This window comes from Panulirus ornatus, chromosome 32, assembly GCF_036320965.1.
Source record: "Panulirus ornatus isolate Po-2019 chromosome 32, ASM3632096v1, whole genome shotgun sequence".
In the NCBI taxonomy this organism is placed as follows: domain Eukaryota; kingdom Metazoa; phylum Arthropoda; class Malacostraca; order Decapoda; family Palinuridae; genus Panulirus; species Panulirus ornatus.
Window position 1 is genome coordinate 8,658,531 of NC_092255.1, and position 24,184 is coordinate 8,682,714.

At 42.9% G+C, this 24,184-nt stretch overlaps 1 protein-coding gene across 1 annotated transcript; it reads left to right on the top strand.

Moving 5' to 3' along the window:
* The first annotated feature begins 408 nt into the window (after window positions 1-408).
* LOC139759041 (venom protease-like) lies at window positions 409-24,184 on the top strand. The gene is made up of 9 exons (XM_071680943.1): window positions 409-535; window positions 5,278-5,436; window positions 10,513-10,581; window positions 11,025-11,131; window positions 14,687-14,790; window positions 16,052-16,226; window positions 17,678-17,777; window positions 23,126-23,296; window positions 23,494-24,184. Exons 1-9 carry the CDS (start codon window positions 460-462, stop codon window positions 23,496-23,498), a joined length of 966 nt encoding a protein of 321 aa, XP_071537044.1. The 5' UTR covers window positions 409-459; the 3' UTR covers window positions 23,499-24,184.

Genomic DNA, 24,184 nt, shown 5'->3' on the forward strand with positions numbered 1-24,184 from the left:
TATGGCATCGGAGTAGTTATTCTATTGTTAGGTTGACACATTAGTGGAAATTTCTTGTTAGTCTACGGCTGCACATGAGGGATGGATGTACAGTTTATTCTGAGACCTTGAACATTGCTGGGAGGGAGGGTTCCCCTTTTGGTCCATCCCACCTTCCCGGGTCCTCCCCATTGGTCCACCGCACCTTCCCAATGCCATAACATTTGCCTATTACCACAATTCTGCAGACTTCATTGTATTCATATAATGTTGCGTGAGTCTTATTGTTATTAACAACTATATGCTTATTTCAGGGTACCCCTTTCTATCATTTCTACAGAGAGTGTACTATGAACTTACGTAACGTTAAGAATACAGGGTAGGAATGATGTACTGGCGACTATAACGCCGGGAAACTACGAAGTCCGAGACTCAGGGTTGTGGTGGTTCCAGTCGTACGGTATACAGGTAGGAGCTACCATGGTTATCCGTTCATCTTTACTCTTCTTGCTGGTGGCTATTGTGTTGGCCACCGTTGACAGCACACAGGCACAAGGTGAGTATACACTGCCACTGTGTCCAGCTTTTGTAGTCAGTGTTTTGAACGACTGTTTGAAGGTTATTTATCACACCATTCTGAGAGGTTGACAGCAGGTACACATGGTTAACAACGCAGGCACTTACGAGGAATCTACCATCTCTGACTTATCTGACGACGTAATTGTTTATCACTCCTTTCCATAGGACGGATCAGTTTGTCGCAGATAAACAGAGACAAGACAATCCTCGAACCGCTCAAAACGAGAGAATGAACAGGCGGTTCATGTTGACTGCTAATGGTTTGTTGGTTTACTTTAAACATTTAAGTTTACCTGGTACAAATGTATTTTTTGAGAAAACTCAGTACGCGAAGTTTTTTTTTTGACAACCTTGCGATCTCTCAAGCTTTTCTACGTCGCTGACAGACAAAACCGAAAACCCGGGTTACGTGTGATTGGTCTTAGTAAGGGTTGGGGAGGGAAATGGGTAGGAGGGAATGGTAAAGTTGGGTGAGGAAGGGAGAGGTGTAGGGTTTGTGTGCGGGGGGAAGGGTAGAGGAATGGTAAAGCTAGGAAAGGTTTAGGGTACCGGTTAGCTTGGGGGAGGTGCAGGGGGTAATCAGGTGGGACCGGTCTGTAGAGAAATGACGCAAGGAGAGAACAAGGAGGATTAGAGGTCAAGGAATGAGGGAGGATGTGCGGGAGATAAACATGGTTACAGAAAGAAGGAAGGGTGTAAATGAAACAAAACGAAGACAGACCGAGGAAAGGGCGGAAGAGTTTGAAGGAAGGGAACGAGAGTTAGGGAGATAAAGCGAGAGAAAACAAAAATGAATGAGAAGGGAGGTAGAGCTTGGGAGCAAGGACGAACTAAGTTGTTTCGTAAAGTAACCCACAAGCTATCGTACAGTTTCTAATTGCTTTCTGTGCAAATAGTAGTGGTTGTGTTCTACACTAAAGCTGTTTAGCTTTATAGTTCGCAAGTACTGTATATTAGTAGGATATGAATAAGTAAATCACTTGATATCATCATTTTACTTATTACTTAATCGGATGACAAAAAACACAATGATTTTTTTTTTCATTCATCCGTAAACAAATGTCTTTCTGAGAAGCTAGATAGTAGCCACCCTAAGGAGACATCACTGCTTGCAGTGGGGTAGTTGGTCACCTTTGTTGGACAAGGTGGTTTGGCAATTGTTTCTAGGAGATCGCCTATATCGTTCATGGATGCGTGTAATGTGTCGCAGCTTTCGTGTTGATAAACAAGTGAATGACTGCAGCTCCCAGGAATAACGTCCTTGAACTTGACAACGAGATTAGATCGTGTTCTCTGCTCTGAAAACCATTCTAACGATAACTGAAGGTAGAGAGGCACGTCACGTAACAGAATACGTGTTTTTTTTTTCTTTTTTAAGGCATAATCGTCCAAAATCATGGTAATCATCAAACCTCCAGATATATCTTGGGAAATGTGAGATTCTTTGGAGGGAGTAGTTCGGCTAGGCTACATTCCCTGCTAAAGGTGAGTTTTCACTCACGGTGTAATGTCATGCAGGCGGAGTCCGGTAACACACACACACATATACACACACACACCCTTCCGACCCCTACACGAGAAACACTGCTAACCCAACACAACAACATCTCTCCCAAAGAACACCACCTAGAAATTAGCAACAACACTGCACCCAGACACAACTGCCATCTTACCCTTCATTCCTACTGATATTCTCAACACAGCCTTGACGAACTCTTCTTCATCAGAACTTTACAGTAAAACACTTAGGCACGACAGTAATTCAAGTAGTTAGTAACATCTACAACCACTCTTAGGAATACAAGAAAATCCCATACATCTGGTAACTTGCCAAACCTTAGAACTCCCATCCAACCCCACCTGGCCTCTCGCCTCCCATCCCCCCCCCCCTCTCCCACCTATCCATTATCATTAGCATCATCAATATCTAAGTTCCTTCACGTTTTCTTAACGGAAAGAATCTAGATATGCTACTCTCATCCACCCATCATGACTCGGATCTTAAAAAAAGGAAGAAATACTTTATACATTCATACCTTATACGACACATTGAGGATGACATCAACCAAACACAACTCTTGCTTCACCCGGCCTACAGCACTCACTAACCCCCCCCACCCGCTCTTCCTCCCGGCTGACCTCCTCCCTTGCAACAGCTCTTCCAGGAACACTTGATTCTCTTTCTGTTCTTTAAGCAATAGGCTCTGGATATACAGAGTCCTGCGAATTACATTGCAATATTATTAATAAAGTAAATTCATATGAAAAAGATATAAACTTGATCTGGATGTCTGGTCATTGCTATATATACGGCAATGAGCAGGCAGACAGCTTGGATAAGTCGACCCTAGAACTCGAGAGGTCGTTCCTAACCCCCGGGAGCTGGGGTCCTGCCTTGCCTTGGGGAAGAGATCAATCCATCTTCTGCGGCAGAGTCAGTGGACCGGCCTGACAATCAATAGGAAATATATGCAACAAGTGGCGGACTGGCCGACCTCACACCGCAAGAACAGAAGAGAAGAGGTCGTGCTGGCCCGCCTTAGAATGAATTGTACTTACACCAACCATCTGCAGCTGTACATAAACAAAACCTTTCCAGCAGTATGCCAACATTGCAAACAAATCTCCACAATAGAACACTTACTGCTATGATGCAATATATTTCAACATCATAGAAGAAAACCAATAAATCACTACAACAAGAACATTTCCTTTAACATCATCGATGTACTCGGGGATAACCCAAGTACTATTGACATATTGATGGTCTTCCTCAGAGAGAATTTATCAAGATGATGTAAGGTGGTTCGTGGGTTCTCTGTGGCGGGGTCGGCCTCGGTGTGAGGCTTCTCCTACTTGGGTTGGTCGCATGGTGGGTGGCTGGACTTGTCCGTTCCCCAGGCGTTCGACCTTGGTGAGGAGAGTGGTTATCCCCCGGGGCAGTACGCCATGTTGTGGTGGAGGACAATCTCTAATCTGTCCTGTCTTCTCGCACTCTTGGGTAAAATGCAACTGTGGGTGCTGTCCCGACTGGGTGGCTCAATACCCACAAAATCTATTCTCTACATCATTTATTTTTATTATCTTTATCATTATATATATATATATATATATATATATATATATATATATATATATATATATATATATATATATATATATATATATATTTCTGATTCATTTATTTCTATTTATTATCTTTAAAGAATAGATATTTAGGAATGATGACTTCAGTCATGCATTGAATAAGATTGCAGGCCTACTGTCCTTCCTCATAAATGGATGGCCGTGAACCCTAACAAAACAAACAAACAAACCAGGAACACGACAACCAGGAAATCCCCCACAGTTTTTTCTTGGAAGTATTAAGTTTCACAGCCATGATTCCTGAGGCATATCAGCTCTTCCCCCTCTGTCGTCAACAGGATGTAAATATTGGTAGGACAGTTGTTACAACCTGCTGACGGGAACACCCTGGCACTACAGCAAAGTCCCACCTAACAAAGAGGACTCACTGGCCCAGCAACAAATCCCTACTTTACCTCTTGACGACGGGGACACCCTTTACCTTGCTGCAAGTCCCCACATCACCCCGTCATGTCGGGGACTCCCTGGCCTTGCAGCAAGTTCCCACATTATCCCTTGACGGGGACATCCTTTGCCCTGCTGCAAGTCCCCACATTCCCCCTTGATGATGAGGACACCTCTGGCCTTGCCGTGCTGCAAGTCCCCACATAACCATGCTGATGATGGGGACTCTCCATAGGCCAAGGGGGATTCCCTTCTAGCAACCCAGCAGATGCAAGACAACCTTCCCATCCCACTCATGTTTCACACAGACTCGCCAACTCGTTGACAACAGGAAGATGTTAGAGTCGTATCTGTGTTTCTTTTCTCTCTTCCCTCACACAGGCTGTCCTTGATGATCGTTTCTCTTGTGCTTCCCCAAGGTACTTATCTCAAAAGATGGCATTTTTGTGTTTCCTTATTAGGAGTTGTAACAAAGAAGTCGTTTTCTTGTGTTCCTCTTTTCGCTTGTGTTTCACGGAAGTCGTCCTGTTATGTTTTTCTTTTTTCCTATCCAGGATTCTTCCTTAGAAATCGTCATCTTGTGTTGCATCACTTGAGTTCTATAAAAGTCGCTCTCTTGTGTTTCACCATTTGAGTTCTTCCTTGAAGGTCGGCCTCTTGTGTTTAACTGCTCGAGTTCTTCCTTGGAAGCCGTCTCCTTGTTTTCCTACATCATCCCAGAGGACTTTCTAAGATGTCATGCTCTGGTCTTTCTGCCTTACAGAGGTGGCAAAGATTGGAGTGGGTTGAGAATAAAGACTGAGCCCTGTGTGATCTATTTTTTCTTGTTAAAAAAATGAATAAAAGGCTGAGCTATATACGTCCGGCCCCCCTTTGTAAATAAACCAACAAAAACTATAGACTGAACCTTGTGTGATCTGTTTTTGATCTGTATTTGAATGATAAAAAAAATGACAAAGTTAAGTTTTATTATATCCACTACTTATGAAACGGCTTTCAGATGTGCTCTTGCTCACCACCCACACTTAAGTCTGTTTTGTCAAAGCTAACTGGATGTGTTTCTCTCTACCTGAACGACTACTCGCCTCTTCCTCAACGGCTACTCGCCTCTTCCTCAACGACTACTCGCCTCTTCCTCAACGCCTACTCGTCTTCTCAACGCCCATTCGGACTCCATCACCAACCAAGAGTCAAAGTCCTGCACACTTAGGTCTGGGACGCAGGGACGCTGCGTGGAAATCCGCTCCTGCCCATCTATTCTCAAGATCTTCCTACAAGATGGCCCGACGGTCAAATGTGGTTTCATAAACCGCATCCCCGTCGTCTGCTGTCCCATCCCTCTCACAGGTATGTCTTCTGAGAAGCATCAGTTGTTATCTTCGCTTTTTAAAGATCATGAGTTGTATTCACATCTTTATCGTTCATTGTTGTTTAGTTTGCTTTTAATAGACTTGAAATATTAAAATGTTTCCCTTTTGATAACTCAAAGACATTGCTGATCAATTATATACTTGTATATATTTGGATTATGATTTTATATTAGGCAATAAGATAGCGAGCGATATGTCGAACACAATTTTTTGTATATTTGATTGATGTAACGTCATCTGCCAACGACTGTACGAAGAGAAAATTCGCCTTATGTTTGGTGCAATTTCGAAAGACGAAACTTGATTGTATCTACGAATGAGGAATACGAGAGAGAGAGAGAGAGAGAGAGAGAGAGAGAGAGAGAGAGAGAGAGAGAGAGAGAGAGAGAGAGAGAGAGAGAGAGAGAGAGAGAGAGAGGCTGACGTACACACACACACACACACACACACACACACACACACACACACACACAACAAACAAACTACACGGCTGTGTTCGTTTGAATGAATGATTTGAAAATTCCAAGTTGTGTGTCAGAAGGAAGCGATTACCCTGGCATGTATCGCATAACTGGAGAAACATCAGGTGTCAGAATTACTCAAGGCCACACGTACGAACGCACGCGAGTTCCGGGAAAGGTCATACTACTGACAACTTCTCTGGCTTGCGTGTTGTTGACAAAAACTATTGTCTTAGCAGTCCACCGGTTGTACTACGCTCTTGGTTTTCCCAGTTCGTATGTCGTTCCTGCCAAGGTAGTGTACATTTTTGCCAGAAATCATTTGCTTATTCGTTATACTTTGTCGCTGTCTCTTGCGTAAGAGAGGTACCGTAAAAAGACACGAAGGTTTGGCCCATCCCATCCACATACACATGTATATACATAAACGCCCACACACGCACCAATACATACCTAATCATTTCAACGTATGCATACATATACATACACAGACATATACATATATACACATGTACATATCATACTTGCTGCCTTCACCCATTTTCGTCGTCACCCCGCCACACATGAAGTGGCACCCCCTCTCCCCCCCGCGTGCGTGCGAGGTAACGCTAGGAAAAGACAACAAATGCCTCTTTCGTTCACACTGAGTCTCTAGTTGTCAGTTAATAATGCATCGAAACCACAGCTCCCTTTCCACATTCAGGCCCCACAAACCTTTCCATAGTTTACCCCAGACGCTTCACATGCCCTGGTTCAATCCACTGACACTGTCGCACGTCGACCCCGGTATACTCCATCGTTCCAATTCACTCTATTCCTTCCACGCCTTTCACCCTCCTGTATGTTCAGGCCCCGATTGCTCAAAATCTTTTTCACTCCATTCTTCCACCTACAATTTGGTCTCCCACTTCTCGTTCCATCCACCTCTGACACATATATCCTCTTTGTCAATCTTTCCTAACTCATTCTCTCCATGTGACCAAACCATTTCAATACACCGTCTTCTGCTCTCTCAACCACACTCTTTATATTACGACACATCTGTCTTACCTTTTCATTACCTACTCGATCTAACCACCTCACACCACATTTTGTCCTCAAACATCTCATTTCAAACATATCCACCCTCCTGCGCACAACTCTATCTATAGCCCATGCCTCGCAACCATGTAACATTGTTGGAACCACTATTCCTTCAAGCATACCCATTTTTGCTTTCCGAGATAATGTTCTCGCCTTCCACACATTCTTCAACGCTCCCAGAACCTTCGCCCCCTCCCCCACCCTGTGACTCACTTTCGCTTCCATGGTTCCATCCGCTGCTAAGTCCACTCCCAGATATCTAAAACACTTAACTTCCTCCAGTTTTTCTCCATTCAAACTTACCTCCCAATTAACTTGTCGCTCAACCCTACTGAACATAATAACCTTGCTCTTATTCACATTTACTCTTAACTTTCTTCTTTCACACACTTTACCAAACTCAGTCAACAACCTCTGCAGTTTCTCCCTCGAATCAACCACCAGCGCTGTATCTAATATTAGAGAACAGCAATTGACTTACTTCCCAAGCCCTCTCATCTACAACAGACTGCATACTTGCCCCTCTCTCCAAAACTCTTGCCTTCAACTCCCTAATAACTCCATCCATAAACAAATTAGACAACCATGGAGGCATCATGCACACCAGCCGCAAACCAACATTCACTGGGAACCAATCACTTTCTCTCTTCCTACATCCTCGATAAAAACTTTTCAGTGCTTCTAGTCACTTGCCTCCCCCACCATATACTCTAGATACCTTCCACAGAGCATATCTATCAACTCTATCATATCCTTTCTCCAGATCCATAAACGCTACACACAAATCCATCTGTTTTTCTAAGTATTTCCCACATACATTCTTCAGAGAATACACCTGATCCACACATCCTCTATCACTTCTGAAACCACGCTGCTCTTCCCGAATCTGATGCTCTGTACATGCTTCGACCCTCCCAGTCAATACCCTCCCATATGATTCCCAGGAATACTCAACAGACTTATACCTCTGTAATTGGAACACTCACCTTTATCCCCTTTGCCTTTATACAATGGCACTATGCATGCATTCCGCCAATCCTCAGGCACCTGACCATGAACCATACATACAATGAATATTCTCACCAACCAGTCAACAACACAGTCAATCTCCTTTTTCGATAAAATCCGCTGCAATACCATCCAAACCCGCCGCCTTGCCGGCTTTCATCTTCCGCAAAGCTTTCACTACCTCTTCTATGTTTACCAAACCATTCTCCCTGACCACCTCCACCAAAACTCCCTGTATCTGCCGCTCTTATCATCAGATACATTCATCAAACCTTCAAACTACTCACTCCATCTCCTTCTCACTTCACCAGTACTTGTTATTACCTACCCATTTGCCCATTCACCGATGTTCCAATTTGTTCTTTTGTCTTACGCATTTTATTTACCTCCTTCAAAACATCTTTTTATTCTCCCTAAGATTTAATGATGCTTTCTCACCCCAGCTCTCATTTGCCCTCTTTTTCACCTCTTGCACCTTTCTCTTGACCTCCCGGCTTTTTCTTTTATCCATCTCCCTTTTATTTGCATTATTTCCCTGCAAAAATCGACCAAATGCCTCTCTCTTTTCTTTCACTAACAATCTTACTTCTTTATCACACCACTCACTACCCTTTCTAATCTGCTCACCTCCCACCTTTCTCATACCCCAGGCATCTTTTGCGCAAGCCATCACTGCTTCCCTAAATACATCCCATTCCTCCCCCACTCCCCTTACGTCATTTGCTCTCACCTTTTTCCATTCTGCACTCAATTTCTCCTTGTGCTTCCTCACACAAGTCTCCTTTCCAAGCTTACTTATTCTCACCACTCTCTTCACCCCAACATTCTCTCTTATCTGAAACCCTCTACAAATCTTCACCTTCGCCTCCAGAAGATAATGATCAGACATCCCTCCAGTTGCACCTCTCAGCACATTAACATCCAAAAGTCTCTCTTTCGCGCGCCTATCAATTAACACGTAATCCAATAACGCTCTCTGGCCATCTTTCATACTTACATACGTATACTTATGTATATCTCTCTTTTTAAACCACTTATTCCCAATCACCAGTCCTTTTTCAGCACACAAATCTACAAGCTCTTCACCATTTCCATTTACACTACTGAACACCCCATGTACATCAATTATTCCCCTAACTGCCAGATTCCTCACCTTTGCATTCAAATCACCCATCACTATAACCCGGTCTCGTGCGTCAAAGCTGCTAACACACTCACTCAGCTGCTCCCAAAACACTTGCCTCTCATGATCTTTCTTCTCATGCCCAGGTGCATAGGCACCAATAATCACCCATCTCTCTCCATCCTCTATCATTTTTATATCAATCTAGAGTTTACTTTCTCACACTGTATCACATACTCCCACAACTCCTGTTTCAGGAGTAGTGTTACTCCTTCCTTTGCTCTTGTCCTCTCACACCAACCCTTGACTTTACTCCCAAGACATTTACATTCCCAAACCCCTTACCCTTGAGCTTCGTTTGACTCAGAGCCAAAACATTCAGGTTCCTTTCCTGAAACATACTACCTATCTCTTCTTTTATCTTGGTTACATCCACACACATTTAGACACCACAATCTGAGCCTTCGAGGAGGATGAGCACTCCCCGCGTGACTCGTTCTTCTGTTTCCCCTTTTAGAAAGATAAGTACTTGGAGGGGAGGGTTTCTAGCTCCCCGCTCCCGTCCCCTTTAATTGCCTTCTGCGACGCGCGGGGAATGCGTGGGAAGTATTCTTTCTCCCCTATCCCCAGGGATAGTCGAGTATATATTTGCCAGAAATATAGCGTACATTATTAGCTATTGGTCGCAAAGCTGCCAGGAATTAGATGGAGTTACCAGTGTGGACTTAGACGAAACATATGTTCTGCTAAACTGGGATTTGATTTCATTCATTTTTATTAAGGTCAGTTTGAGGTTTACTTATCCTGAGAATTGAGCTTTTTAAGATCTTGAAGTGATGGAAGTATTCAATTAAATGAAAGAATTACTGTAACGGAGTTATGGGAGGAATGGTATGTTATTGTACGTTATGTTAATGGTAATGTTGCAGAGTTATGGGAAGAGTGAGCTGCTGTGATTTAAAATGCTTTCGTTATTTGCGTAAGATGATGGTAGTGATGATACTGGGGTTGGTGGTGGTAGTATAGTAAATATTGAGGTAGTGTAAATGGTAGCAATGGTGGTAATGGTGTAACAGTTGTAGTGATGTTGGTAACAGACGTTTGGTACCGTAAGTCAGGACAATGATGGTAGAACGTAGAAGTCATAGTAGGAGTGACTGATATGATAATGACTCTGATGATAGTAGATGTGGTGTTGATAGTGGTAAGAGGTGATGGTGGTTAACGTGGTGATTACAGAGGGTGGTGGTAGCGTCGCTTGCATCAACGAGGAGCGACAGTGGAGACGATAGTAAACGATCGTATTTACTTTTTTTTTTAACTACACTACTGCTGACTGCTGATGGCTGAAGCATTAACAGGTGCATTGATCTTGCAGAAACAGTGACTATGAAGCCGGCCAACACAACTATAGACATCTCAGCGCCTGAAGGATACAGTGCATTGCGTGAGTACACAACCTTGGCTGCCGTTTATCGATAAGTGAGTCCCTCTCTTAATCTCATTTCTCTTCTCCAGCCCATACGACAGTTCCGGAGCTGGTAAGCATATAGTTTTATACTGATGGAGAATATTGGGTAAACGGTAGTGATAATGAAGGAGTTTAGGGAAAAATGATACATAAAGAGAAACGAGATATCGAATTTTGAGTGGTTGAGGGTCTGAACATGCAAGAGTGTGAAAGACGTGCGCGGATAAAGTGAATTAGAACAATGTGGTGTAAAGGAGGTTGACGTGTCTGTCAGTAGACTGAACCAAGGCATGTGAAGCGGCCGGGGGAAACTGTGGAAAGATATGTAGGGTCTGGTTGTGGATAGGGAGTTGTGGTTTCAATGCATTATATCCCAGGTAGCCGTGAGTGTTTTTACACGTGTCCCTCAATCATTTCAGTGTGTGGACGGAATGCGACTAGAGTCATCAACAGCACCAGCTTATCTTCGACTGATGTGGCTGTATCAGGCGGCAAAGTGACTGTAAGAGAGGCCTGGCCATGGATGGTGGGTGATGTATAGTGTTATATATTCTTATAGTGTTATATATCTTCTGTACACATACGGACTGAGGGTATTGCATATCCCATTCCATGATTCTGCCGTAGCTTGTAGTTTTGTACTCACTATATCCCTCTCTCTCATCCACTGTTAATGTCCCCTTGCGTAACACAGTGAACAGCTATTGGAATGTTGAGCATCTATTGAGACGTTGATCTGACACGCAGACGCTGAACAGAAATTGAGACTTTGAACAACCACTGAGACGTTGAACATGCACTGAGGTGATCAACTTCCGTTGAGACTTTGAACAGGCACCGAGACGTTGAACAGGCACTGATACGTTGAACATCCACTGAGACGTTGAACAGCCACTGAGACGATGAACTTGCACTTAGGTGATCAACTTCCATTGAGACTTTGAAAAGGGATATGAAGACGTTGAACAGCCACTGAGACGTTGAACAGCCACCGGAACATTGAACAGCGTTTGAGACTTTACACGAGCCAATCGAACGCCACAACTTTTAATCTCATGCAAGTATTACTTTCAGTATCAGTGCCTTTCATGGTTTCTCCCCTACTGAGCCAAAACTTTATTAATACATATAATCTCTTACTTTTTCCCCCTTCGATCTTGTTTTCACTTGAGTGTAAATATATGAGGTTACCAATTTTGCCAGGTACAAAAAAAATCTTCCCATTTTCATTCATGTAGATAGAGCCAACCCGGACATGGTCCTGCAGTGTCCATGAAAACGGTGTTCTGTTATAAAGAAAACGTTATATTGAGTAATGAAATTGACATGATACGGAAGTCTTTACTAAGCTGAGATAATGCTCTTTCCGCAAGGTTAATGTTTGTTCCATACGTTATGACTGGAAATAAAAACATGAATAACTGACTCGTGAACCCAAGGTGTGATAAATGTTCAACTTTTGGTGTTGAAAGTGTAGCAGGAAGTCTGATGTATCTGGGTAAGTTCTCAATTTATCTAATAGACTTAAGTAATTTCTAGAAGATTGAAATCATATCTGGATGTAAGTTTTTTTTTTTTTTTTTATACTTTGTCGCTGTCTCCCGCGTTTGCGAGGTAGCGCAAGGAAACAGACGAAAGAAATGGCCCCCCCCCCCCATACACATGTACATACGTCCACACACGCAAATATACATACCTACACAGCTTTCCATGGTTTACCCCAGACGCTTCACATGCCTTGATTTAATCCACTGACAGCACGTCAACCCCTGTATACCACATCGCTCCAATTCACTCTATTCCTTGCCCTCCTTTCACCCTCCTGCATGTTCAGGCCCCGATCACACAAAATCTTTTTCACTCCATCTTTCCACCTCCAATTTGGTCTCCCTCTTCTCCTCGTTCCCTCCACCTCCGACACATATATCCTCTTGGTCAATCTTTCCTCACTCATTCTCTCCATGTGCCCAAACCATTTCAAAACACCCTCTTCTGCTCTCTCAACCACGCTCTTTTTATTTCCACACATCTCTCTTACCCTTACGTTACTTACTCGATCAAACCACCTCACACCACACATTGTCCTCAAACATCTCATTTCCAGCACATCCATCCTCCTGCGCACATCTCTACCCATAGCCCACGCCTCGCAACCATACAACATTGTTGGAACCACTATTCCTTCAAACATACCCATTTTTGCTTTCCGAGATAATGTTCTCGACTTCCACACATTTTTCAAGGCTCCCAAAATTTTCCCCCCCTCCCCCACCCTATGATCCACTTCCGCTTCCATGGTTCCATCCGCTGACAGATCCACTCCCAGATATCTAAAACACTTCACTTCCTCCAGTTTTTCTCCATTCAAACTCACCTCCCAATTGACTTGACCCTCACCCCTACTGTACCTAATAACCTTGCTCTTATTCACATTTACTCTTAACTTTCTTCTTCCACACACTTTACCAAACTCAGTCACCAGCTTCTGCAGTTTCTCACATGAATCAGCCACCAGCGCTGTATCATCAGCGAACAACAACTGACTCACTTCCCAAGCTCTCTCATCCCCAACAGACTTCATACTTGCCCCTCTTTCCAGGACTCTTGCATTTACCTCCCTAACAACCCCATCCATAAACAAATTAAACAACCATGGAGACATCACACACCCCTGCCGCAAACCTACATTCACTGAGAACCAATCACTTTCCTCTCTTCCTACACGTACACATGCCTTACATCCTCGATAAAAACTTTTCACTGCTTCTAACAACTTGCCTCCCACACCATATATTCTTAATACCTTCCACAGAGCATCTCTATCAACTCTATCATATGCCTTCTCCAGATCCATAAATGCTACATACAAATCCATTTGCTTTTCTAAGTATTTCTCACATACATTCTTCAAAGCAAACACCTGATCCACACATCCTCTACCACTTCTGAAACCGCACTGCTCCTCCCCAATCTGATGCTCTGTACATGCCTTCACCCTCTCAATCAATACCCTCCCATATAATTTACCAGAAATACTCAACAAACTTATACCTCTGTAATTTGAGCACTCACTCTTATCCCCTTTGCCTTTGTACAATGGCACTATGCACGCATTCCGCCAATCCTCAGGCACCTCACCATGAGTCATACATACATTAAATAACCTTACCAACCAGTCAACAATACAGTCACCCCCTTTTTTAATAAATTCCACTGCAATACCATCCAAACCTGCTGCCTTGCCGGCTTTCATCTTCCGCAAAGCTTTTACTACCTCTTCTCTGTTTACCAAATCTTTTTCCTTAACCCTCTCACTTTGCACACCACCTCGACCAAAACACCCTATATCTGCCACTCTGTCATCAGACACATTCAACAAACCTTCAAAATACTCATTCCATCTCCTTCTCACATCACCGCTACTTGTTATCACCTCCCCATTTACGCCCTTCACTGAAGTTCCCATTTGCTCCCTTGTCTTACGCACCCTATTTACCTCCTTCCAGAACATCTTTTTATTCTCCCTAAAATTTACTGATAGTCTCTCACCCCAACTCTCATTTGCCCTTTTTTTCACCTCTTGCACCTTTCTCTTGACCTCCTGTCTCTTTCTTTTATACTTCTCCCACTCAATTGCATTTTTTCCCTGCAAAAATCGTCCAAATGCCTCTCTCTTCTCTTTCACTAATACTCTTACTTCTTCATCCCACCACTCACTACCCTTTCTAAACAGCCCACCTCCCACTCTTCTCATGCCACAAGCATCTTTTGCGCAATCCATGTAAGTAATAACTGGAAAACATGATATCTAGAAGACTTTAGTAATAACTAGAAACCTAATATTCGGAGGACTTGAGTAATATATAAAAGACTTAAGTAGTTACTAGAAGACTATGTATAGTAATGCTCACAGGATTTAAGTCATATTGAGAAGACTTAAGTAATATCTCTAAGACTTGTGTAACATCTAGAACGCTTGACTAACACCTAGAGGACGTAACTTATATCTAGAAGAATTGTGGATTATCTAGAAGACTTGAGGAATATCTAGTAAAACATAAAGACGGATTTTTTTTCTCAGGTTCTGCTTGCTGTGCGTGATGACCGCGGCACGAACTGGCTCAGTTCAGGCATCCTCATCAATGACCAGTGGGTTCTCTCAGACGCCTATTATTACCGGAGATAGTAAGTCCTTTTACTCATTATTGCCTGTATTTGTCTAGAAATGAGAGGAGTGAGGAAAGATATGAATAACACGTATCTCAGAAGACAAGATTGGCCTGATCCAAGTATACCGATTCATGATTTAAGACTCTATCTGTTATCTACCCGTTTCTGATAACTAATTTCATTCCTACTTATATCGAGTGGAACCGCAGTGTATAGGGCTTCGAACGATGAGTCAAACGTCTCAGGGCTTCGAATATTGTCTCGAACGACTCTTCTAACACAACAGATGGGGTTCGAAAATGAAATCTGGGTTAATGTTACGCTGTGCCATACTAAATTCATTCATGTGAGGCTTGGCAAGTGTTCATTCACACACCCTCCTTGACACACATACACGTACATACACAATGGCTTCCGTGACGTACTTGTGAACCTCGATGACTGTGATTCAAGGGTTCGGTCGGGTTCGAATCCTGGGCCGGTTTGTCGATAAATGGGTTTACTGGCTTAGAAAGAGTAAAGGCATGGTACAGATTCAAAGTTAAGAGACGAGAAAACGCGAGTGTAAATTTCTCTTCTCATAATATACAGATAGTAGTCACACACACACACACACACACACACACTACCTACAATTTAAGATTAATCTTCTGTCAACCTCCGCTGAAACACTTTTAGAGTAACACAATCAACTCGCTGCAATCTATCTATCTACCCCACAGTCTATCTTCTTAAAGTATCTTCATATAAATTTCTTTCTTGACGAGCCTATTACCTGCTGAGCGGGAGATATAACAGGGATATGCTATCGACGGCAACATGTAACCTACATTGCTCTTAGCTTCGCTCGTGATTATAAAACCATGGGACACTTCTTCAAACCTCCGCTATACGAATGATAAGCAACAGGAAAGAACATTTTTGTGTCCGGATTTTATGAGAAGTTGTTGCTAATTACCCATATGTTTGATCTTATTTTCACAAATTCTATATTTTATCTCAGATGTAAGTAATATTTCCTTACGACCCTGACGGATGTGAAGATTCTTTTAACGCTGAATGTTACATGGTCTTAAGGAACATCAGATAGGCTCCAATGATGAACATCAGTCCGCCCCTTATGATTCAGTGATTCATTGAAAGATGAATATTACATGCACCTACGAAGATGAAATTCCTTTCGGGTTGAATAACTACCTGCCTTCATAGTCTTATGATTATTTTAAAGATTTTTACATGTTCTAAAATCAGGCTCAAGAGACTGTCATTATTTCAGTGAAGCTGCAGTCAACGTGGCTCGTCTGGGGGAATATGACTACGACGACGACGCTGACGGAGCACATCACGAAGAATTCAACATTACCGAGACCATTTTCTACCCGAGCAACACTTACCCTCGGCCCTACCACAACCTGGCTCTCCTCAAGGTGGCCACAAAGGTCACATTTAAGGTTAGATGAAGGAGTCACCTTCTTTTAATGTCTTCTTCAATAGGTCAGTCCAGTTGCCTTGATAAGAGCCTACTGTCGTCAGATAATTTGGTAAATGACTGTCACGCTTATTCTCATAGTTGGCATGATTTATCATCATTTTAATCCAGATTCTCCTCATTTATAATCAGACTTCATCCTAATATTTTTGGGTGAAGAAAGAACTGCTCCTTTTATATGTAAACACGCTGTGAGTGACTCTGGGTTGGTGTCCCGCTATGACGTTGGCCAACCATTTTTTTTTGTCTCTGTTATAAAAGAGCAGTGTTAGGTATTGTTTTTTTGTGAGGATGTGTCGGAGAACAGTGTCAAATTTTTTGTTGATGTCTGTTTTTAGTACTGCTACTGTGCGGGAAGGGGGTTGTGGTTCTGTTTCTGCTACTACTACTGTGCGGGAAGGGGGTTGTGGTTCTGTTTCTGCTGCTACTACTGTGCGGGAAGGGGGTTGTGGTTCTGTTTCTGCTACTACTACTGTGCGGGAAGGGGGTTGTGGTTCTGTTTCTGCTGCTACTACTGTGCGGGAAGGGGGTTGTGGTTCTGTTTCTGCTACTACTACTGTGCGGGAAGGGGGTTGTGGTTCTGTTTCTGCTACTACTACTACTGTGCGGGAAGGGGGGTTGTAGTTAGATGAGAGCGACTATGTTACGCTGTGTAAGGCCTGTGTGTAGTGTGTTTGTGGGGTGACTGCGTCCAATTCCCTGTTGTGTGGGTAATAGTGGGATATTTTTCCTTGATTTGTTGTGGATCAGTTTTCCATAGAGGGTGGTACTGAAGCTAGAAGTGACACAAGGCGGTAATGCGGAGAGGTTTATGGTTAGTGGTATGTTGGCAGGTTTCCAGACGTTAGGGCCAGCTGCGGGACCAAAGTGCCTTAGGATGTTTCCAGGAACTATTGCAGGAGTTTTCTCTAAACATTTTGATTATATTGCTTGTGTCACTAGGAGTGAAGGGTGGGTGAAAAGTTGTTTTTGGATGAATTTTGTGTAGGTTTATCATGACTTTTCTCTTTAAGGGTAAGACTTGTTTATGGTTGATTATTGAGTAGTGTTGCACGAGTATGTGTGTGACCTCTTCGGGTAAGGAATATCACTGGATTCAGAAGGACTTCATTCGTTGGTGCTAGGTTGGTGCTGGTGGTGTGCATCTGATTCTCACGTTCGCCAGAATGGGTTGCTGTGAGCCTGGTTGTTCCTTGTGTTGGAAGGAATATGTCTTTTCAGTGAATAGAACATTGTGATGGTGGCAGTTAAGAGTTTGGATTTGTTCCGTGATTTCTACAGATGGCGTGTGGTTTTGTCTAAGGGGAATTTATTTGTTTTATGAAGTCTGCAGCTGCTAGGAAGAGGTTTGGGTTTTATTTCTTTTTGTATCCTAGTGGTATGTAAGAACTTTTTTTTTCTTTGTTCTTTCAGCCATTCATTCGTCCAGTGTGTCTTCCGTGGGGAAGCGAGAGCAGCATCGACTTGATTGGGCAGAAGGTTACGAAAACTGGATGGGGTCTAACCAAACGAGGTCAGTTCAATCTTACGGCTTGGAGTTAGATAGACATAGACACACAGACCATACGGTCCCAAGGACCAAGAGAGGAGGTCTGGCCTTAACACTACTGAGCTATGTATGTCCACCTCTAAGGATTATGTTTCTGAGTGAGACCAGGAAAACATTCTATGTCTCTGAGATCAGGGAAGCCTTTTATGTTTCTTTTAGGAAAGCCTTTTATATTTTTGAGTAAGATCCTCTCTGGGAAGCCTTTTTTTTTTCTTTTCCAAAGCTAGAGGATTTAAAAAAAAAAATATGGCGGTTCCTCAGGCAAGGTGTGTTTGGATCTACAACTGTTTTCCATACTGTGTGAGAGACTTGTTACCTCTAGAACCAGTTAACAACCTGATTCCCCCCATACGGGATCTGTCAGAGTTGTTAGTAACTTTACTCCCCCCCCAAACACACAGGTTCTGAACCTGTCACAGTTGTTAGTAACCTGATTCCCCTACCCCTCGAACTCACACACACACACACACACACCCACACACACACACACACACACACACACACACACACACACACACACACACACGTAAAGGAATTGTTTATGTCGTGTCTGCTATCATGGGAACCATTGCTAGAGTCACACATGGGTACCTCACAGAATGACCTAGTTTGGTACAGCTGCGTCTCGAGTGTGGAAATATTGCAAGGTCAGCAATACATGAATGTCCTCCCTAAGCTGATAAAACCCCTATATACTTGTTCTTTGTATTACAGTCCTAGATTAGTTAATTGAGAGAGTCATTTCCATCAAACCTGAGAAGATAAACTGTGCATGTTGAAAATTAGTCTCGAAGAGTGTTCTTTTCCGTAGCCCTGGAGAGTGTATTTCTATTTTTCCTATTAAAGTTAGAAAAGAAAGTATAGTCTCATTAGACCATGAAAAAGGCCATTGTTAGTGAAAAGAAAATGATCATTTGATGTCAGACTCCTATCAAAACTTATGTTGTAGATACTGGTAATGAGAACATTACTTACCCGACTGTGAGAGAACCTGTGTGGAGGGAGTCACGTTACTAACATCTGTGACAGAACCTGTGTCTGTGTGTGTGTGTGTGTGTGTGTGTGTGTGTGTGTGTGTGTGCCCTGAGATCACAGCATATCACAGACTGTTCCACCCAACCGCAATCCCCCTCCTGCACAGTATTAGTAACAATCAACGACAAGAAAGCATTCGACATTGTCACCCCGACACCAATGATTGTTTAGGTTGGTTCATCTCAGAGGATATGTACACGTATATATGTTTGAAGGAATAGTGGTTCCAACAATGTTATATGGTTGCGAGGCGTGGGCTATACATAGGGTTGTGCGGAGGAGGGTGGATGTGTTGGAAATGAGATGTTTGAGGACAGTATGTGGTGTGAGGTGGTTTGATCGAGTAAGTAATGAATGGGTAAGAGAGATGTGTGGTAATAAAAAAGGTGTGGTTGAGAGAACAGAAGAGGGTGCATGGAAATGGTTTGGTCACATGGAGAGAATGAGTTAGGAAAGATTGACAGAGGAGATATATGTGTCAGAGGTGGAGGGAACGAGGAGAAGTGGGAGACCAAAGTGGGGATGGACGGATGGAGTGAAAAAGATTTTGAGCGATTGGGGCCAGAACATACAGGAAGGTGAAAGGCGTACAAAGAATAGAGTAAATTGGAACGATGTGGGATACCGGGGTCGACGTGCTGTCAATGGATTGAACTAGGGCATGTGAAGCGTCTGAGGGAAACCATGGAAAGTTTTGTGGGGCCTGGATGTGGAAAGGGAGCTGTGGTTTCGGTGCATTATACATGACAACTAGAGACTAAGTGTGAACGAATATGGCCTTTGTTGTCTTTTCCTAACGCTATCTTTCGCGCACGCGGGGAGAAGGGAGTGCCATTTCATGTGTGGCGGGGTGGCGACGAGAATAGATGAAGGCAGCATGTATGAATATGTATATGTTTATATATGTATATGTCTGTGTATGTATATATATGTATGCTTTGAAATGTATAGGTATGTATATGTGCGTGTGTGGGCGTTTATGTATATACATGTGTATGTGGGTGGGTTGGGCCATTCTTTCGTGTGTTTCCTTGCGCTACCTCGCTAACGCGGGAGACAGCGTCTGAGTATAATAAGATAAAGATGATGATAATAGTGATGATAAATATATATATGTATATATATATATATATATATATATATATATATATATATATATATATATATATATATATATATATATATATATATATATATATATCTATATATATATATCTATCTATATATATATATATATATATTTTTTTTTTTTTTTTTTATACTTTGTCGCTGTCTCCCGCGTTTGCGAGGTAGCGCAAGGAAACAGACGAAAGAAATGGCCCAACCCTCCCCATACACATGTACATACACACGTCCACACACGCAAATATACATACCTACACAGCTTTCCATGGTTTACCCCGGACGCTTCACATGCCTTGATTCAATCCACTGACAGCACGTCAACCCCTGTATACCACATCGCTCCAATTCACTCTATTCCTTGCCCTCCTTTCACCCTCCTGCATGTTCAGGCCCCGATCACACAAAATCCTTTTCACTCCATCTCTCCACCTCCAATTTGGTCTCCCTCTTCTCCTCGTTCCCTCCACCTCCGACACATATATCCTCTTGGTCAATCTTTCCTCACTCATTCTCTCCATGTGCCCAAACCATTTCAAAACACCCTCTTCTGCTCTCTCAACCACGCTCTTTTTATTTCCACACATCTCTCTTACCCTTACGTTACTTACTCGATCAAACCACCTCACACCACACATTGTCCTCAAACATCTCATTTCCAGCACATCCATCCTCCTGCGCACAACTCTATCCATAGCCCACGCCTCGCAACCATACAACATTGTTGGAACTACTATTCCTTCAAACATACCCATTTTTGCTTTCCGGGATAATGTTCTCGACTTCCACACATTTTTCAAGGCTCCCAAAATTTTCGCCCCCTCCCCCACCCTATGATCCACTTCCGCTTCCATGGTTCCATCCGCTGACAGATCCACTCCCAGATATCTAAAACACTTCACTTCCTCCAGTTTTTCTCCATTCAAACTCACCTCCCAATTGACTTGACCCTCAACCCTACTGTACCTAATAACCTTGCTCTTATTCACATTTACTCTTAACTTTCTTCTTCCACACACTTTACCAAACTCCGTCACCAGCTTCTGCAGTTCCTCACATGAATCCGCCACCAGCGCTGTATCATCAGCGAACAACAACTGACTCACTTCCCAAGCTCTCTCATCCCCAACAGACTTCATACTTGCCCCTCTTTCCAAGACTCTTGCATTTACCTCCCTAACAACCCCATCCATAAACAAATTAAACAACCATGGAGACATCACACACCCCTGCCGCAAACCTACATTCACTGAGAACCAATCACTTTCCTCTCTTCCTACACGTACACATGCCTTACATCCTCGATAAAAACTTTTCACTGCTTCTAACAACTTGCCTCCCACACCATTTATTCTTAATACCTTCCACAGAGCATCTCTATCAACTCTATCATATGCCTTCTCCAGATCCATAAATGCTACATACAAATCCATTTGCTTTTCTAAGTATTTCTCACATACATTCTTCAAAGCAAACACCTGATCCACACATCCTCTACCACTTCTGAAACCACACTGCTCTTCCCCAGTCTGATGCTCTGTACATGCCTTCACCCTCTCAATCAATACCCTCCCATATAATTTACCAGGAATACTCAACAAACTTATACCTCTGTAATTTGAGCACTCACTCTTATCCCCTTTGCCTTTGTACAATGGCACTATGCACGCATTCCGCCAATCCTCAGGCACCTCACCATGAGTCATACATACATTAAATAACCTTACCAACCAGTCAACAATACAGTCACCCCCTTTTTTAATAAATTCCACTGCAATACCATCCAAACCTGCTGCCTTGCCGGCTTTCATGTTCCGCAAAGCTTTTACTACCTCTTCTCTGTTTACCAAATCATTTTCCCTAACCCTCTCACTTTGCACACCACCTCGACCCAAACACCCTATATCTGCCACTCTGTCATCAGACACATTCAACAAACCTTCAAAATACTCATTCCATCTCCTTCTCACATCACCACTACTTGTTATCACCTCCCCATTTACGCCCTTCACTGAAGTTCCCATTTGCTCCCTTGTCTTACGCACCCTATTTACCTCCTTCCAGAACATCTTTTTATTCTCCCTAAAATTTACTGATAGTCTCTCACCCCAACTCTCATTTGCCCTTTTTTTCACCTCTTGCACCTTTCTCTTGACCTCCTGTCTCTTTCTTTTATACTTCTCCCACTCAATTGCATTTTTTCCCTGCAAAAATCGTCCAAATGCCTCTCTCTTCTCTTTCACTAATACTCTTACTTCTTCATCCCACCACTCACTACCCTTTCTAAACAGCCCACCTCCCACTCTTCTCATGCCACAAGCATCTTTTGCGCAATCCATCACTGATTCCCTAAATACATCCCATTCCTCCCCCACTCCCCTTACTTCCATTGTTCTCACCTTTTTCCATTCTGTACACAGTCTCTCCTGATACTTCTTCACACAGGTCTCCTTCCCAAGCTCACTTACTCTCACCACCTTCTTCACCCCAACATTCACTCTTCTTTTCTGAAAACCCATACTAATCTTCACCTTAGCCTCCACAAGATAATGATCAGACATCCCTCCAGTTGCACCTCTCAGCACATTGACATCCAAAAGTCTCTCTTTCGCACGCCTGTCAATTAACACGTAATCCAATAACGCTCTCTGGCCATCTCTCCTACTTACATAAGTATACTTATGTATATCTCGCTTTTTAAACCAGGTATTCCCAATCATCAGTCCTTTTTCAGCACATAAATCTACAAGCTCTTCACCATTTCCATTTACAACACTGAACACCCCATGCATACCAATTATTCCCTCAACTGCCTCATATATATATATATATATATATATATATATATATATATATATATATATATATATATGTATATATGTATATATCATACAAACCTCCATCGCGATCATATGCAATTATAGACTAGCGGTAGCGCTCCCGCCTGTTGCACAGGTGTCCCTAGTTCGATCCTGGCTGTTGAAGGTTTGTATGTTCTATGAAGGTTTGCGTTCATTTGCACTTTGTTCGTATATATTATGAAGGGCCGGGGGGTGGGGGGGGGGAGGAGGAATTGATACGAGGTGTGTATCATTCCAGCAACAAGTTGGTTCAGCTGTTGACCTGACATTTCATTTAGGGTCTGTGATCCCCAGGTGATTATCCCAGCCCTGTATTGGAGGAAGTTGAGCTGACTGTATCCTCGACCATAGACTGTAACCGGAAGTACTCCGAATTAGGGCACTTCCTCCCCTGTCTGGCCTCAGGGCATCGGGAAGGAGACGATGTGTGCAGGGGACCCAAACAGAAGTATGAATGCCTGTCAGGTAAGATAAGCCACTACCACTTTATATTCACATTTCCCTTCCCATCCATCAGTTACATTATTCTCATGGTCATTTGCATTTTGTTGAGTGTTAGGTTCTCTGCATATATATGAACTCAATTCATCAGATGTCAAGCCAAGAAGATTTCTATGTTCAGGGAATCCTCATCAACGCCATTGTTATTGATGTCCCACCAGGGTGAGTCTGGCAGACCTATTGTGTACCTCGACTCGGCTGAGCGCTACACTGTGGCCGGGGTCGAGTCGCCAAGCTACGGTTGCAACCACAATAACTACCCAGGTCTCTTCATCAACATGCGCTACCCGTCTTACTTAACGTGGATCAAGGAGGTCGCCTTCCGTCAGGAGGCAGAGAGGGCCGACGACTGAATCCACATGAGCAAGACTGACCTAAAAAGACGATTGATCTACCTCCAGTGGGAATAAACGATTACACTGTTCGGAAATCCTGGCCTCCTCTTCGCTGAGCTTTGTCCCTTTACTGATAAAATGGTCACCTCCTTATGTATATATATATATATATATATATATATATATATATATATATATATATATATATATATATATATATATATATCTTTCTTTTCTTTCATACTATTTGCCATTTCCCGCGTTAGCGAGGTAGCGTTAAGAACAGAGGACTGGGCCTTTGAGGGAATGTCCTCACCTGGCCCCCTTCTCTGTTCCATCTTCTGGAAAATTAAAAAAAAAAAGAATCCCGAGAGGGGAGGATTTCCAGCCCCCCCGCTCCCTTCCCTTTTAGTTGCCTTCTACGACACGCAGGGAATACGTGGGAAGTATTCTTTCTTCCCTATCCCCAGGGATATATATATATATATATATATATATATATATATATATATATATA

Coding starts and splice junctions, on each gene's coding strand:
- LOC139759041 (XM_071680943.1), top strand. CDS start 460: ATGGTTATCCGTTCATCTTTACTCTTCTTGCTGGTGGCTATTGTGTTG. Junction 5,437..10,512: donor CTGTCCCATCCCTCTCACAG/GTATGTCTTCTG, acceptor TTGATCTTGCAG/AAACAGTGACTATGAAGCCG. Junction 17,778..23,125: donor ATGGGGTCTAACCAAACGAG/GTCAGTTCAATC, acceptor TGTGATCCCCAG/GTGATTATCCCAGCCCTGTA.